This window comes from Mercenaria mercenaria, chromosome 13 (assembly GCF_021730395.1).
Source record: "Mercenaria mercenaria strain notata chromosome 13, MADL_Memer_1, whole genome shotgun sequence".
Classification (NCBI taxonomy): domain Eukaryota; kingdom Metazoa; phylum Mollusca; class Bivalvia; order Venerida; family Veneridae; genus Mercenaria; species Mercenaria mercenaria.
The window spans coordinates 8,393,842-8,411,207 of NC_069373.1; the positions used below are offsets into that span (position 1 = coordinate 8,393,842).

At 33.4% G+C, this 17,366-nt stretch overlaps 1 protein-coding gene across 24 annotated transcripts in view; it reads right to left on the minus strand.

Annotated features, from left to right (window-relative positions):
• Window positions 1-17,366, minus strand: part of LOC123529947 (ankyrin repeat domain-containing protein 26-like) — a 114,071-nt gene that overhangs the window by 30,086 nt on the left and 66,619 nt on the right. For all 24 annotated transcript variants that reach the window (XM_053521133.1, XM_053521127.1, XM_053521125.1 and 21 more), the window contains 8 exons: window positions 13,388-13,461; window positions 12,800-13,141; window positions 7,185-7,349; window positions 2,851-3,038; window positions 2,111-2,243; window positions 1,662-1,742; window positions 1,283-1,381; window positions 681-765 (listed from right to left, as the gene is read on the minus strand). In XM_053521133.1, the coding sequence (XP_053377108.1) occupies window positions 681-765; window positions 1,283-1,381; window positions 1,662-1,742; window positions 2,111-2,243; window positions 2,851-3,038; window positions 7,185-7,349; window positions 12,800-13,141; window positions 13,388-13,461 (1,167 nt within the window). The remainder of the gene's footprint in view (window positions 1-680; window positions 766-1,282; window positions 1,382-1,661; window positions 1,743-2,110; window positions 2,244-2,850; window positions 3,039-7,184; window positions 7,350-12,799; window positions 13,142-13,387; window positions 13,462-17,366) is intronic.

Below are 17,366 nucleotides of genomic sequence, written 5' to 3' on the forward strand. Positions count from 1 at the left end.
TTTTAACACATTATTTTCTGTCACTTACAAATACAGTATATTTCAGTAGTTTTCACATTACATTTTGTCAAATGCAAAACATTCGAATTTGTAACATACCTTATACATTATACAAGATTATTAATTAACACTGATAAAGCTGTGTAAGAGAGTGACAAAATTGTTGGGTTTCTTTTCGTCATTTTTTTTTTCGTTGTTAGAAGTCATAAAACTTGAACTAAACTAAATGAATAATAAAATGTATAAGACATTTCTATGGAAGCATAGAATGCTACCAAACAAAATAGCAGCAAACTCTGTTTGACTGAGTTTGTTCACCTCTCATACCCACTAGCACCAGCTTAAGAGGAATTCCAAAGGACCAGAAAATATAACAACAATGAATTCAAGAAAGGGGACATTTTTTACAGTCACCACACAACACTTAAAAGACTGTTTATTAAATCTATAAAAAGATCCTTTGGAAGCATAAAAACCAACCAAGCAAAATAATAGCAGGCTTGGTTTGACCTTGAGCTAACTTATGAGAGGTAATGGAGAGTGCAATACCTTTTTTATGTCTTTGTTTCTAAATGTATTGTATTAAACATTCAGCAACAGTTTGCAATTAGAAGCTGTACAAGTAATTTGCAGAACATACAGTCTTGAACTTGTTTTAGCATTCTTATCAAAAATCTTACATCTTTCATCTGGTTCTGAGAAGATCTAAGTTCCATCTGAACATTCCTCATTGCAAGCTCTGCTCTCTGTTTTGCCTCCATTTCACTGAAAAGAAGTAATGTCGAGTAAAATCTGTACAAGTGTCTGAGTCTGCATTATACATGCAGGTTTTCAAACAGTATCTTTAAATCCAGCCTCTGTACAGATACTACATCTTGAAAACTACTTCAAAATAACATTAATGTAAAACTTATTTTAACAAGAGCTATCCATAAGACAGCACGCTTAACATGTCTCAGTGCTTGACTCTGGATTAGAGCTTTGCCGCTAAAAACTTTATAAAACTCATAAGTTAAAACCGGACATAACTCTGTCAAAATTCAAACCAGAGTTATGGGGATTGTTTCTCCTGGTGTAGACTTTGATAGTAAATCACTGTTTTAAGTTTCAAGTTAAAAACTTTGATAGTAACAAAGATATTTGATTTTATCAAAAACTTTAACCAACGGCAACACCGACGCCAGGTGAGTGCAATGGCTCTACTTTTTCTTTGAAAAGTCAACTAAAAAGTCATAATTTATTATGCTGAACAAGAATTAAGCATGTAAATGTAAATTCATACTTAGTATACTGCTCTTCCTTCTTGGCTAACTGTTCCTTTGTTTTCTTCAACAAAAGTTCTGCATTCTTCTTTTTCTCTTCTTCATCACTTACACAGTACCTGAGATAACCAACACACTTTAAATTAATTTGTGATGAAAAGTATTAACCTGAAAGCACTGGTATATGTTAACCAGTTACAAAAATGCCGATCAAGTGATGACAATAACTCCTTTTTTTTCTCTCAATAAATCAGATGAACTAAAAATGCTGTCCTGCTTTAAGTTGTCAAGAAATTATCAAAGTATACATAATTTCTTACTCAGATTTTTAAAATATCAAAGAAGTAAAATTCAAAAGTAACTTGTCATATTTTATACAACAGAACATTAAAGTCTTACTCTAGATTTCTGATTTTGGCCTCTAGATCTAGCTTGCTTTGTTCCAGAGCTGATTTCTGGTACTTCAAACTGTCAATCATCCTGGAAAATATCAACAAAACTTTGAATATGCTATCAAACACTATCAAACTATAAATAAACATTATATACTGCGAAATGATTTTAAAATATTCATGGCAGACTAATTAAATAATTTTCACTTTATAAATCAGTTAAGTAAATCTACATAAAAAGCAATCATTAATATTCATGGGAAAGTGGAAGGAGGGGACTAATTTTGAAGGATTTCATAATTCTTTTGACAGAAATCACGAAATTTCATGCCTATAAAATCAGCTGATTTCTCAATAAGGCAGAAGATTTGGTCAATAAATTTCATTTTAGTTTTAAACAGTCATGATCTATGGTCAAGGTTCTGAGGGGAAAAAAGGGAGAGAAATCAAACTTACTTTTGCATCTCAGTTTTATCTTTGGACATTTGTTTCTGTTTACTTTCCAGCAACATTTTTTGATTCCGTTCGTACTCAAGCTGTTTACGATGTTCTCGTAAATGTTCCTGCAGCTTTAAGACTGCGCTTGAGTCTGAAATGAGAAATTTCAAGGTAACAAACAAACTATCCATAACGTAAGATCTTAACAGCAATGGTGCTTAAGTTACGTGTGTTATAACTTTCTTATCATTCTGCTGAAAAGCCAGCAAAATCTAAAACTTGTAAATGAGCCGTGCCATGGGAAAACCAACATAGTGGGTGTGTGACCAGCATGGATCCAGACCAGCCTGCACATCCGCGCAGTCTGGTCAGGCTCCATGCTGTTCGCTAACAGTTTCTCCAATTCCAATAGGCTTTAAAAGCAAACAGCATGGAGCCTGACCAGACTGCGCGGATGCGCAGGCTGGTCTGGATCCATGCTGGTCGCACACCCACTATGTTGGTTTTCCCATGGCACAGCTCAAATCTAGAAAAAAAATCAAATTTATGAAAATGTTTATAGAATGTCAAACATCCTGAGCTTGTAAGCCTATGCAATATTTTTATCTATACTTTATCTTAAGTTCAAACTGCTTTAAAACAACAAACAGTGCTGATATTGAAAGGTTTACATCTATAAAAACTAATAATTTAACATACAAGCTGGACAATATTGCTGGTGGAAAGCTATGATGAATTTATTGTTTATCTTGACCTACCACTGAGATTCATGTTAACAAGCATGTCTTTGCCGTATGGAAGATTTTCTGGTCGGTAAGAGCTACTGATGTCACCGTTCTCTGTAGACGTTACGGATAAACCATCATCATCAAACGGGACTTCCAGGCCTGAAGAGTACAGACCTGTCGTTCCCGATAAATCTGGTAGAAAGGATGGACCTGGAGGCCTTTAGAAAAAGAAGTGTATTTCTAAGTAAAATATAAATGAAATGCTAAATAAGACAGTTAGACATGTCATATTCTGACTCGTGTAACTAAGAAATGGAAATGGAAATTATAAGTGACTAGTCTTAAAAGGATTAACCCACACATTTGAGGCAAAAAAAAATTCTCAAAAAAAACAACAAACAAACAAACAACAAAAAAACAAAACATAAAAAGCGAGTACTAAAAAGTACTAAAAGACAGTGACTAATGGTATGAACTTATTGACAGATAATCTTATAAATAACTGCAAATTTTGTGCAAAAGGTAGTAAACCGTTGCAACACTTTTGAAATGATGCAGAAGATTTATATTCTTTTATTTTCACCAACTTTATCATTTTTCAGTGTGCACATACGTATACATTCTATGCCAAACTTGGTGGAAATGAACATGCTGAAAAATTTCACCCACACTGAGGGCCGGTAGCTTTAATATAGTCATAAAAAATTCTAAAGATTAAGGACTTTTACCAATAATGGTGAGAGCAGAGGCAATACCATGTCTAAAATGCTACTGTCTCTTCTGTAACAAAGTCTTTCCTTTATCTCTCTTTAATATAGGAGAGATCAAGTTTGTATACAAATCCGTTGTATTTTCTATTTTTAGAACTGATAAGACAGTGATCGGGTGGGCAAACGCCGAATATCCATGTTTTTTTTGTAAACAGTTATGTTTTTTCTAATGGCCTAAACCTTCTTAAAACACAAAGTATATCAATAATTTTTTGATCAATTGATAGGTTATAAAACAAGCAATTTATTAATTACTTTTAATTATTATTTCGAAGGAAAATGAATTATTTAGGAATGCTTAACTTACAGTGTTTTTCTAAAAGTTTTGAACATCACTATGCCGCTATTAAACTTATATATCATTTAAAAGGGTTATTCATTTTAAAAAGATATTTGAATCAAAAACATGAAAATTGTATTTTAAAACTTTTTGAATTAGTAATAAAAAATTAAAAATTCCGATCCCATACACAAACGATGTAAAAACATTTGTTTTGCCCACCACCAGATAAACAGATGTTAACGCGTGACGTCACGGCGATCTCTCCTATACAACATCACTCTTAATTTACATCATTCTAAAGAACTCTATGGATTAAAATAGGAACATTATAAAACTTCACAATTTCTTATTTTCAAAGGGATTTTGATACGGTTCCAGTTTTTTCAATTAATTTGTAAACTTCTGCCATTTTTGACCAAAAGAAGAAAGATTTCAAGTTCTTTGTAAATTGTTCACGATATCCTCCTAATCTGCAACAGCCTTGAACAGGGTTTTTCCTGAATTGTGGCTTTATTTTGCAAGATCCAGATATGAACTACACAAAATTCTACGGTCTCAAAAAAAGGGAGTAAGACCTTTTTTTTATAAAATATCTTGAATAATAAGAATTTTATGGGTAAACTTTAGCCTGCTAAATTTCTAAAATGGACTGGTCCACCATTCAATTTGGGCAGTACCACTTATTATTCAAAGGGGTGTTCACTGAAAATTAATGGACGTGATTAGCAAACAGTACAGATCATGCACCAGCTTGATTTTGGTCTGCACTGGTAGCAATGGCAGAATCACTCGCCGCCAGCAGGCTAAAAATGTAGTTTTCTGATATTAGATCTAAATATTGGAGAAAATAAAAATTTTGAGAGAATTACTTTTTGAGAAATTAACGTAATCCTGACATGGCAATATAGTTTTATGCTTAACTAAGAAATCCTGAATGTTTTAGCTCTTTTCTCTTTCAGCTCTAGTTCAATCACAGTCAAATCTGAATTTCATTTAAAATGTGTTGTCAAAAATGACATTTACAATGAATTCAAAAATATTCATTGTCACTGAAAAAAAAAACACATTTTTTTTAGTCTATAAAATTGACATTATTAAAGATACCTGTTTCTAATATCATGCCTGGAGACCATTAGAATAATCAAGCCAAAATTTGGGTTATTTGGACAGACTTTCAACAATGTTGGAAGATTTCAAGTAACAGTTTAATGAACTGAAATTCAAACAAATTATACTGGCAAAATGTATCATATAAATACTGAGTCAGAACCCAAAGTAAAATCATTTTAACAGATTCAGCTGCACAATAAAGAAAAACAATGAATAAGAAGAAAACAAACCCTCCATTTTGGACAGGAAGTTGCTGATGTTGATCACATGTTGTTTTGACGACATCATACTGATGACATCATTAAAATCAAGGGAAGTTACTCTGCAAGCTTAATCAACATTACTACATTTTCTAATTCCCTTATATAAGGCAAAATTGCTGTGTATTATTTGCATTACATTAGTCAAGTAGATCTATAAAAAAAAAATGAAGCAAGATTTTTTATAAAAATTAGTACTGACTTGTAATGTAAACAATGACCTGAAACTTATAATACACAAACAGTACTTGCAATGACAAAATGTGCCATCTACTGGTTGCAGTCTTGGCAAATTTTCTCTGCAATATAATAAATTCACCTTAACGCAAAAAGTGAATAAGTCCTTCTTTTAGTCAATGGAGTTATCCACTTTTTGCACTGAGGTGACAATATGCCTATTCCCTATTTTGACAGCATGAAAGTTGCATTACAGATTTTCTCTCATTATTATCTATGCTCAATATGCTTGTTTTTTGTTTTTTTTTAGCAAAACTGGATTTACCCTGATCTCAAAGGTCAAAGAATTTAGCTAAGTGGCAATTTAAGTTCAACTGGTTAATCTTTGAAACTTTTCTCCACTAATTTCCAATTTAGTTGCTTATTTCTGCCATGTCTTTTTCATAATTGGTAAGAGTCAATGTGAAATAGGAATGCTTTCGCTGTCTGAGATCAAATGAAGAACTGCTTTAGACTGAAAGCTAAAATTCCCAGTAATAGGTATATTCCAGAAAATGCTAAAACATCTCACCCCAATTTTCTTTACGACAAAAGCAGAACATTAACCCAATTTTTGATGAATCATTCACCAAAACTCTAAAGCTATGTAAAAATAAATAAACCAGTGAAATTTATCCTTTCATACAATCATTTTGTCACTACAGTGAAACACCGCTCGCTCGAGCATCGATGACTCGAGCACCCGGGCTCGCTCAAGCAATGCATGTGGTCCCGGTCGATTTCCTTCTATTTTATATGTGATATTACCATGGCTGGGTAGAGCATCGATAACTCGATCGCTCGAGCGTAACACCTGGTCCCTGTGTATTAATTTACTCTATGTTGCTTTTGGCTAACTCAAGCAGAGGTGTCAAAATTTTTCACACCTTCGGCGGTCAGAATGTATCGGTTAATTAACCATTTTCACACACCGTGAGAATTGCGTGGTCTATTCCCAGACTATCTTAAATGTTTGTTTGTCGGTATATTTGAAATTGTGATGAGATTAATTATTGATAAAAGCTTAAAGAAAAGTTTTATTGATCAAATATCGATCAATTACTGATAACTTAAAGCATCTTTTCTGTGGGATCGAGATCTTAGTAATTCAATCAGCGGTTGTTTGCATGCAAATGAAGTAAATAATATAGCCGTTTCATAAAATTGAGACGATAATTATGATATGCACTTGTTGACGAATAAAAATTTAAAAAAATCTCAGTTGTTTCTTCGCACCTGCCATTTCAAATTACATACTGAAACGTCTATCAAAGATAACGTTTGTAATACGTTTGTTCTCGAAAATGTCACAAGTATGTTATTATTACGCATCACCGTTTACTCAGCAAACTGTCCCAATGACCGTAAAAAAACTAGTTTTCTTCGTATGTTGGTCAATGTTTGGGTCGCTCGAAACCATGGATAACTCGAGCATTTTGCTCATCCCCTTGCGACCTCGAGCGAGCGGTGTTTTACTGTATTTATTTCCTTGCGCTTAACCTAAGTGATTTGCTTTTGCGTCCAGTGCAGACCAAGTTGGTGCAGGCTGATCATGGTCTGCACTGTTCCCTATTCAGTCAGTAAATTTTCAGTGTACACCCCTTCGAATAATAAGTGGTACTGCCCAAATTGAATGATGGACCAGTCTATTTTAGAAATATAGCAGGGTAAAAGGTTAACATAGGGTTGCAAACACGTCTGTTTATACAAGGGGAGAGAACTTACTTAGTCTGAACAGGAATATCTAGATCATCATCTTCAACACTTTGTCCATCACTCTGTAATGACATTGCCTTAACAGGCGGGGAGGTTTTAGGCAGTGGTGGCGGCTCACTCAACAATGCTCGAGCATTTTCTGTTCTTATATCACTGTTCACAGGAAGTTCAGTGCTGGAACAAAAAATATAAAAATATCTGAGAAAATGGTTCATTTTATAAACTGCTTAAGTGCCAGAAAGCTTTGGTCTTCAAGCATGTTCCTCATCTTGACCATACACATGTCTAACTCCATGTCTGTTAGAAACTGAAACATATGTTAATATGTACCAAAAGGTTAGCACCCTTGCAATGCTGCCTCTCAGCCACAGCTGGCGGCACACTTTTCTGTTTAAGAAAGTCAAATTACAACGGTATCGTTCGAAAATCCATTTGAGACAGATGATATAACACTGTCTGAGGAATGATTTGGATATAATATACTAAACTCTGATAAAAGCATTTGTTTCTGTTTTTTAAATTTCCATTACAAATATTGGCATACAAAAACAATTTGAGCCGCGCCACGAGAAAACCAACATAGTGGCTTTGCGACCAGCATGGATCCAGACCAGCCTGCGCATCCGCGCAGCCTGGTCAGGATCCATGCTGTTCGCTAGCTGTTAATTAAATTGCAATAGGCTTTGAAAGCGAACAGCATGGGTCCTGACCAGACTGCGCGGATGCGCAGGCTGGTCTGGATCCATGCTGGTCGCAAAGCCGCTATGTTAGTTTTCTCATGGCACGGCTCATTTAATGAATATTTCAAACTTATCTAGAAGTTATATGATCATGTATACAAGGATTACCTTGCAAAGTATCTTCCCAAATTACTTCTTAATAAAGCATTATATTCTCTCCTAGCTCTACTCAGTCCAGGAGAGATCTCACAACAGTCTGTGTAATCCATAATGCCGAATACACTAAATACTTCAACCTACATCATAGTTAATATTCCTCCCTTAAAAAATACAGAATTTCCATCTATTTTGTTTCTATTCACATTTCTCATATTTAAAAGATTTTCAGCTTAAAATCCTTTTAGAGTTATATTTTATATTCATCATTCTTTTTCCATATTTTGCTTGCACAATTTTATTCATCCTTGAAGAAAAAATTGAAATTTTATAACATTCTTCATGTATAGATACATAGGATATTTACAACTACAAACATTGCTATTGACATGCATACTCAATGTTTGCCACAAATCCTTTATTTCAACACAAAATCAATTCGAATCCCAAACAAACTTAATTGAAAAACACTTCTGTGAATATTTAGTAGGAAATTTGCTTAAATTTTATGTTTTGAACAAGTTTTAAAAGTTAAACATCACAGAATAAGACACTAAAACCACTTTAACACTGTTAAAATGAAAGTCGATCAAAGTGTATGATAATTTCGGGAGTGTTTGCCTATATCTAGATTAACTTTGAAATATAGATATAGTGACAATATTGACAAAATTAAACTGTCCTTTAATCTCCTTTATCTTCTTATTCCAAATACTGTAGCAATAATATATCATCTTATATCATCCCCTGTATATATACATATTTTAGTATACTAATAAGTATAAGTAAGAAAGTGAAACTAGCTCTCAACAGAAGATGCTTATAAAATTCATTTACTAACAACAGACATCTCTTTAAAATATAGAAAACTTGTTTGTTCAAAAAAATATAGTGTGCTCAGAGATTTCTTTTCTTTCTCAGGTATTAAGTCTTGATGAACTTTCGTTTCTGTTCAAGTTATTTTCTAGCCAGTAATAAACATTGTTACATTTCAAATAGCCAGGTTACAAAGAGTTTAACAGTTTTGGAAAATGGACAAAAATCTCACAGTTCAAGCGAATTATAATAAATTTTCAACAAGCTATCTAACATTTTTGCAAGTAATACACATTTAAGACCCCAGTAATACTTTTATAGATCTTAAACAAATATAGTGCATTATAAAAGTAAATTCCACATATTTATCACACTTCTGTGTTATCAACTTTAAAAGAAGAAGCACATAAAAAAATCCACACAACTTTCTTTCATTTAGGAGGCATGGTCGTACTAAAATCAGAATAAAACAGTCTTTAATAATGTAGAACAAAGGAAAGAAAAGCTTCTAAAGTTTTCATTAATAGAAACCTAAAGAAATACAATAGGCCAACATTCTTTTTCTTTTAGTGCATATCCCATGACAGTTTCATATTGATTGTACTGATAGTACCTACATTCTGAGCTAAACTTTTGACTAATGACAGTAAAACTTTAAAGTGTAGAATAAAACCATCAAGATTTCTACAGATATTTAATATCCACCAATATTCAATAATTTTTGCTTCTTCACAAATACCATTCATAATTTCAAATTTCAACTATGAAATGTTATATTATGCAGAAAAATTTACACTGAACAAACTTTAAAGTTGACCTTTCATCTAAATTGAAATGGAATATTTGTGCGTGGATGACAAGACTTTTGCCCTTCAATAAAAGATGCTAAATATAAAGTAATTCTTAGTAAAACAAAGATTCATTAGACTGCTACAAAGAAAAGCGAAGCAAACACGGAAACCTGCTAAATGAATAGGGCGACTGGTAACTCCTGCTGGCTTCATTTGATAGAATTCAATGAAGTATTGAGGGGACTAATTATCTCAACTGCAGCACTACCTAATGATCTCATATTCTGTCAATGACACATCTACAATATCAATTATTCCTTGTTAAATGGGTCAACAGTGTTGTTGTACTTATAAAATAGACTGGCCTGGTTTATAGGTTGGTCAGGGCTATAGATATACGATATGTATTGTATTTTGTCGTTATTTTTTAGCATGGATCCCCTTCACTTTGTAACTGTCCATGTTTACAAACATGTTAGTTTATTTTATGAGGAGTATGCTGCAGAAGCAATATCATGACTGTACTGGTTCCCTAGACGGGACAGGACAAGACAGTTATTTATTTATTTGGGTTTTACGGTGCACCAACCCAGTATAGGTTATATGGCGCCAAACACGACTACAAATTTTGGAGGACAGGACAGAAACATACGTGACAGGACAATGTGATTCCTATATAGCCTCCCTTTAAACTAAGTTTTGTAGAGGTATAATAAACAATAAAAGTTTTTTCCCATGTTGTTAATAAAAAATAATAATTTGCTTAACTGGCATCATTTGATTCAAATACTGTCCAAACAGAGCAAGGTCTGTCATTGAACTGGAAAACTGAGAAACTACAACAGTCGCTATATACCTGGTAAAGATTTATAAAGTTCTATAGATTTAGATCTGAAAATTATCATGGTACATCCCGTGGTTTGTACCAAAATATCATGATATAGCGTGGTACTAATATTTGCTGTGATATCCATGGCATCTTTATCAGCTATCAGTGAAGGCAATTCACACCCATACACATATAAATATTGATATACCGGTATTACTTTCACCATCAAACCAACTCCCCTTCACCAATATGTTATTTCCCCTCTTCCAATCCCCTCCCTGTAAATATTGTATGTAACAATCAGCAGGTGAAGATTTTCAGATTGATTTTACCTATCCTAATGTATAACTGCAGTTAAATACTTGACTGTGGTTTAATGCCTCAACAACACAACTAATTCCATTGTCAATAAAATCATTTCCTTCTTTGCAAAAAGTCTGTGAACTAGTTGTCAATTCCATCTGACATTGTCTAAGAGATTCATCTTGCAAATATATATGGCAGTTTTTTCATAGATATTTTTCTACAAACATATGCATAGATTTTTAATGCATACTGTCTGTATACAGATTCACTTTCTTTATCACATTATTTTAAGCAAAGATGTAGAGATGAAATTTGGAATGTTTTCTGCACACACTCCTTCCTCCCCACTCCCCTTTTTCTTCCATCCCATACACTACCTCCTACCCCCTCCCCTCCCACCAAAAAAAAATCTTTTTGACCAACCTTTAAGTCTGATAATATTCCAGTTAGAAATCCATTTCAAGTCAAACATCCCTGAGAATATACTGCGTAACAAAGTCATTAATTATCTGCAGTAACTATCTGCTACCATATGTTACTGAAATTCATTGCTCCCCACACTACAATCAGTATAAAAATGTTTCCCACTACTAAAATATTCATACCCAAAAACAATACTTGAGTCACAACAGGTAATTAATTATGTATCTATGAAGATATTCCACCACTATGATTGCTAGCCAATTGACTATAAATGCATCATGCAAACACTTTGTACTATACTGGTAATTAAATATTTATAATGTAAGAAATGTTGGCTCCTAACAATCATAATTTGGAAATCAAGAAACATATGAAAATATTAAATTGCCATTTGTGACAAACAGTACACTGACTATGCTTATCAAATTTACTTCAAACCGCTCTAATCTTGAAATGGCCCATCTGATCAAAAATTTCTGGAAACATGTATTTTGGAAAATACATAAAATATAATGAGATTTATTGTGCAATTTATACCTAAATGTTACACCTTTTTCTTTAACAAGGAGCTTAAACACTACTGTAAGTTACAAAACTGTAAAAGTGCAATATGTCATATAAACTACAATAAGAATTTAACCATCTTTGGCAGACTAAATATACGACAGATGGTCAAATATGGAAACAAGCTATAGTAAATCGACCAATAAATCAATTACGACAAAATTTACGCTCAACTGTGAATAAACATGGAATACTATTTCGGTACTATAAGTCACATTGTATTGGATTTCTGGATATTTATTGTTCTCAAAAATTTGCTATTCATCTGAAAAGAAAAGACAAAAAGGATATCTTCATGCTTCTTACAGGAGTTTATAGTCTACTGACTAACAATCTTTAATACCATCACTAAGTGTACATTTATATAAGTACAGATATGCTGGGTAAATGTAAAAGTTCTAAAGTATTCCTTATTTATAGCGTCAAAAATTTCAAGATCATTTTTTAAAGGCTTGTCAGTTTGTTTGTTTGTTTTGGGTTTAACGCCGTTTTTCAACAGTATTTCAGTCATGTAACGGCGGGCAGTTAACCTAACCAGTGTTCCTGGATTCTGTACCAGTACAAACCTGTTCTTCGCAAGTAACTGCCAACTTCCCCACATGAATCAGAGGTGGAGGACTAATGATTTCAGACACAATGTCGTTTACCAAATAGTCACGAAGAACATACGCCCCGCCCGAGGATCGAACTCGCAACCCCGCGATCTGTAGACCGACGCTCTTCCTACTGAGCTAAGCGGGCTGGTCAGAACTTAAGTCACACCTAGGCAGCCAATAAAGAGAAAATGAACTTTTATACTTTCATTATTTCTGACCTCTTGTATGCCCAATGATCATTACGGACAATTCAATTTCTCTGAACTAAACTAAACAATAACTGCATGTATATAATAGAATCATCAGTTTATTTCTTCTTGAAAGAAGGAAACACTATGAAAATAGCAATAAATCCTCATGATTTCCAGTACATGTTAAACACAGCACACCCCTTCCCTCACCCCTCACCCACCGCACACACATAATAACAAGCAAATAAACTTTTGATAGATGTAAAACTTACTGATTATCCTGTGTATTTGCACTTTCAACTTTTTTCATATCCTGTGGTAGAATCATATCTTCATGAACTCCATCTTCAAATTCGTCTTCATCTGACTGATTATCTACATCAACTTTACCCTGTGCACTAACTGGTCCTCTATTATACTGTCCACTACTTGAATTATATTCCCCTACGAAACTACTGTAATTGTTTTGTTTGTCTGTATCAAACTGTCCTTTCGTATCATATTGTGCAGCATTTTCAATTTGTTCATCATTTATATCTTCAATATCGTCATCTGATCCTTCCTCTTCCTTTCCATAAACATTATTCACTTGACCTTGACTTGGGGCAGCAAATCTGAAACATGTTAATTATACATCATACATTTCTATGATAACACACTTCTACTTGCAACATGCACATTGAATAACTGTCCCAAGCATCAATTGTCTCAATTTTTCTGTCACTGAAACTACATATTTAAACAACTAAACCCAGAAGGTGCAGTATCTTGGGTATAATGTTCTGAAAATGAAAAAGTTCATATTATGTATGGTTTAATCATATGTAATGGGTCTGTCAAATACTAAAACAACATCTTACCTGTGATGCTCTTGTTCTGGCTGGATCATGTCATCATACACCGGTGCCGGACTCTCATTTTCGATTTCCCCAAGCTGAAAAATATTGCATCGTATGTGACATCAATAAAATAAATTCTGTCAATCTCTGGTTTAAGCTCCTTTTGTTTCTTCTCCACTGACAAAAAACCAATTTCATAGAATATATTCATTACTGTGAATGATTATAAACAAAACAAAAACTGATCAAACAGAATGAAACTGAGATAGAACAATCATTTTGATTAATCAATCGCTGATCAAAACTTTGTAAACAGGAAGTTTCCTTGCAATATAAAATCCAATCTCAAATACTAGTATTCATTAACGAAAAAAAATCTATATTAAAACAAGAAAATGCATTAAACAAAGCCACTGTCTTTATTGAATTTACACAGAAAAATAACAAATCTGGTCATTGTTTTTATGACACATGTCTCTTAATTTAGTGTAAGATGCACTGAACAATTTGAATAAACTATTATTACTGTCAGCATATTGACACCATTCAAGCAACCAGTCTGGTCATAGCGTGTATAGAAACCTTTACAATAGTGACTATTTCAACAAAATAATCCTTCACAAAACTTGTGCAAGCCCCAACATCTTTGAAATATTGAAAAAAGGATTAAAATAATGCATTATTCTGTCCTCCTAGATTTCAATATTCAACTTAAGTTGAAGGTCAAACACTGGGTAAGTTATCAATGATCAAATACTTAAATTACCTGAAAGCTGAATGAAATTCTGATAAAAACTAGTTTTAAAATACTTTTAAAGTTAACAAGCTCAATCAAAAGTCAAACTGCACACATTCCAACACAAAAGAAGCTAAGTCTTCTAGCACACATATGAGGGGGGTTCAAAAAAGCTAATCATACCTGTTCACCATTTAAAATACTGTATACCACAGAAGTAACTTGATTTACTTTTAAACAGTCGTAGAACTTAAATATTTTTTTAATAATAAGCCAGCTTCCTTCAATTTGTATGCATGATCATGGAGCTGGAAGGTAATTATGTTATTGTCACAATGACATTTGTATGAGAAATTTTTGAACCCTCCTCATATAGAAATTGATCTACAGAACTAGTACAGTAAAACCTTTAATGAAGACAACAGGTAAAAAAATACATAAACTAGAATGCTTCCATTAAATTAAAAAAAAACATTTTTCACCAGTATTAAGCAAGACTGCTTTTAATTTCCCCCAAGTGTGGACTTCATACTCAGGTTTGACTGTACTGGTATCTAGTTGCCATGAAGCAAATGATTACAGCCAATGCAACTAATAAAAGTGGGCTTGAAATTACATTTTGCTTTCAAGTTTCATGTATAAGACATAAGGAATCCATTCTACTGCAATGATTATCTCATAGATGTATACATGCAAAAAGATACTAAATAAAATACTTCTTTGTGTCACTTAAAGAACTACCATTTCAGAACTGATTTACAAATTTTTAGAATACAACTTTTGTCTACAACAACTTGACATGAAAGTTCTATCTCAGATTAGTGAAAAATGTGAAAGAACAAAGAGATCACTGGTGGTCTGATATCCTAAAAGAGAGGCATACAGGCTTCTACCCTCTACTTTCGAATTTCAATATACTAAGCTTGCCATCAAGAAAATCATTATATTTCATGTAGAATGCATATAAACAATGAAAAGGTGGGATTTAAACATCAGTCTGTTCTACATAAATTTTAACTGTACAAAAAATGGAAAATCAACAATCTATTTACTTCAAACTTTTTTTTGACTACAAAATGGAAGCAGGTTTTTGACTGAGTATGACTTTATGCCAAGATATTTGTGCATATTAAAAGTTGATCCAATTTTAATAAGCTTGACTGGCTGATCACAATAGTTTTCCGAGTAGATTCTCAATCTTAAATACTCATCACAAATATATATTTCATTAATTAAACTGAGAAAAAAATCAAATTAAACAAGAGCACCACCTGCGGGGGCCAACACTCATCTGCAATATGTAAACAAAGAGTCATAGTTCAGATTTTCTAAGTACAAAAAGGGTCATAATTCTGACAAAATGCAAATCAGAGTTATGGTTCTTGGCCTACATAGTCCCCTTATGATGATAAACAAGTGTGCAAAGTTTCAAAGCTGTAGCTCTTATAGTTTTTGAGAAAAGGTGGACCTAAACAAAAATTGTAACCTAGAAACTCAAATTTTCTAAGTACAAAAAGGGCCATTATTCCAATAAAATGCATATCAGAGTTATGGTCCTTGGCCTACATAGTCATCTTATGATGATAAACAAGTGTACAAAGTTTAAAAGCTGTAGCTCTTACAGTTTTTGAGAAAAGGTGGACCTAAACAAAAATTTTAACCAAGAAACTTAAATTTTCTAGGTACAAAAAGGGCCATAATTCTGATAAAATGCATACCAGAGATATGCTTCTTGGCCTACATAGTCATCTTATGATGATAAACTAGTGTGTAAAGTTTCAAAGCTGTAGCTCTTATAGTTGTTTAGTAAAGGTGGATCTAAACAAAAATTTTAACCAACGCCAACACCGACCATCAAGTGACGACAATACCTTGCAGATTTTTAAAATTAGATGCCCACGGGCAACATGTTGAGCCCGCAAGCTGTCAAAAGGACTAGGAGTTGCACATGACACCCTGTCTCATTGAGGCAAACATTTATGCCAAATAAAAAATGATTGCAAAAAGTTACAATATAAGTTATTTATAGTAACAACAAAGGGAAGTAAATCTTTAAAAAAATCTAAGTCCACACAAAAATCCTTACCAGTAGAGATAGGTCAAAATACACCTCAAAATTGGATGTAACATGCATATTGTACTACAGAAAAGTGGTCTTGATTTTTCCCTATGACCAGTAATTAAAAAGTTACAATATAAGCTATTTATAGTAACAACAAAGGGAAGTAATTCTAGGTCCTTGACATGACTCTCCGTCTCATGAAGGTGAACAATTGTGCCAAGTTACATCAAAATCCCTCCATGCATGAAAAAGAAATGCTCTGGACAAATTCATTCTTGTATCTGACCTTAGACCTCTAAGTGTGACCTTGACTTTAGACCTAGGGTCTTGGTTCTTGCGCATGACACTCCATCACATGGTTGTGAACATTTGTGCCAAGTTACATCAAAATCCCTCCATGCATGAATAAGAAATGCTCTGGACAAAATCATTATTGAATTTAACCTTTGACCTCAAAATGTGACCTTGACCTTTGAGATAGGAACCTGAGGTTTGTGCACGGCACTCCCTGTCACTGAGGTTAACATTCATGCCAAATATAAACGAAATTGCTCCATGCATGTCAAAGTGATGGTCCGGACAAACAAATCCGGACGGAGACACGCACATACACCGAACAGCTATTTGGACAACTATGTCTTCGCTTCCGCAAGCGGGCTCGACAAAAATCAGACAAGCTAAAAATGTTGAAAGAGAAAAGAAAGTTTTTTTCTATCATTTTCGAAAATACATCTACACGCTGATATAGAAAATGGAAAGTGCTTTGCACTCTGTTATGATAAGGCCAAGTGTAATGAGTAAATACAATGTATGTTTGTATTTTGACATTGCTCATATAAAAATAAAACTGCAGTAGAGGAATACTTTGGCACCAGACCAAAAAGAAAACAGTAAGTGTAGTAGTGTGTATATGTTATACCCTACCCCTATGTATAGTACAAACAATTGTCATAAATGGGAAAATTCTAGTACATTTCAATTACCAAAAATTTCTCAGTTTAAGTGCAGAGTTTGGCAAAAGCATATTGAAAATCTGGACATTTACTTTGAACCATGCACAAATCCATTTTCCCCACACTTGGCAGAAAAATGGGCAAATGAAATTGGCTACTATTTTTCTCCTTATGACAATGGTTTGTACTATATGTAGAGGTACACAATACCATACTGGATACTTCCTTTTTGGTTTTGGTGCATCACAT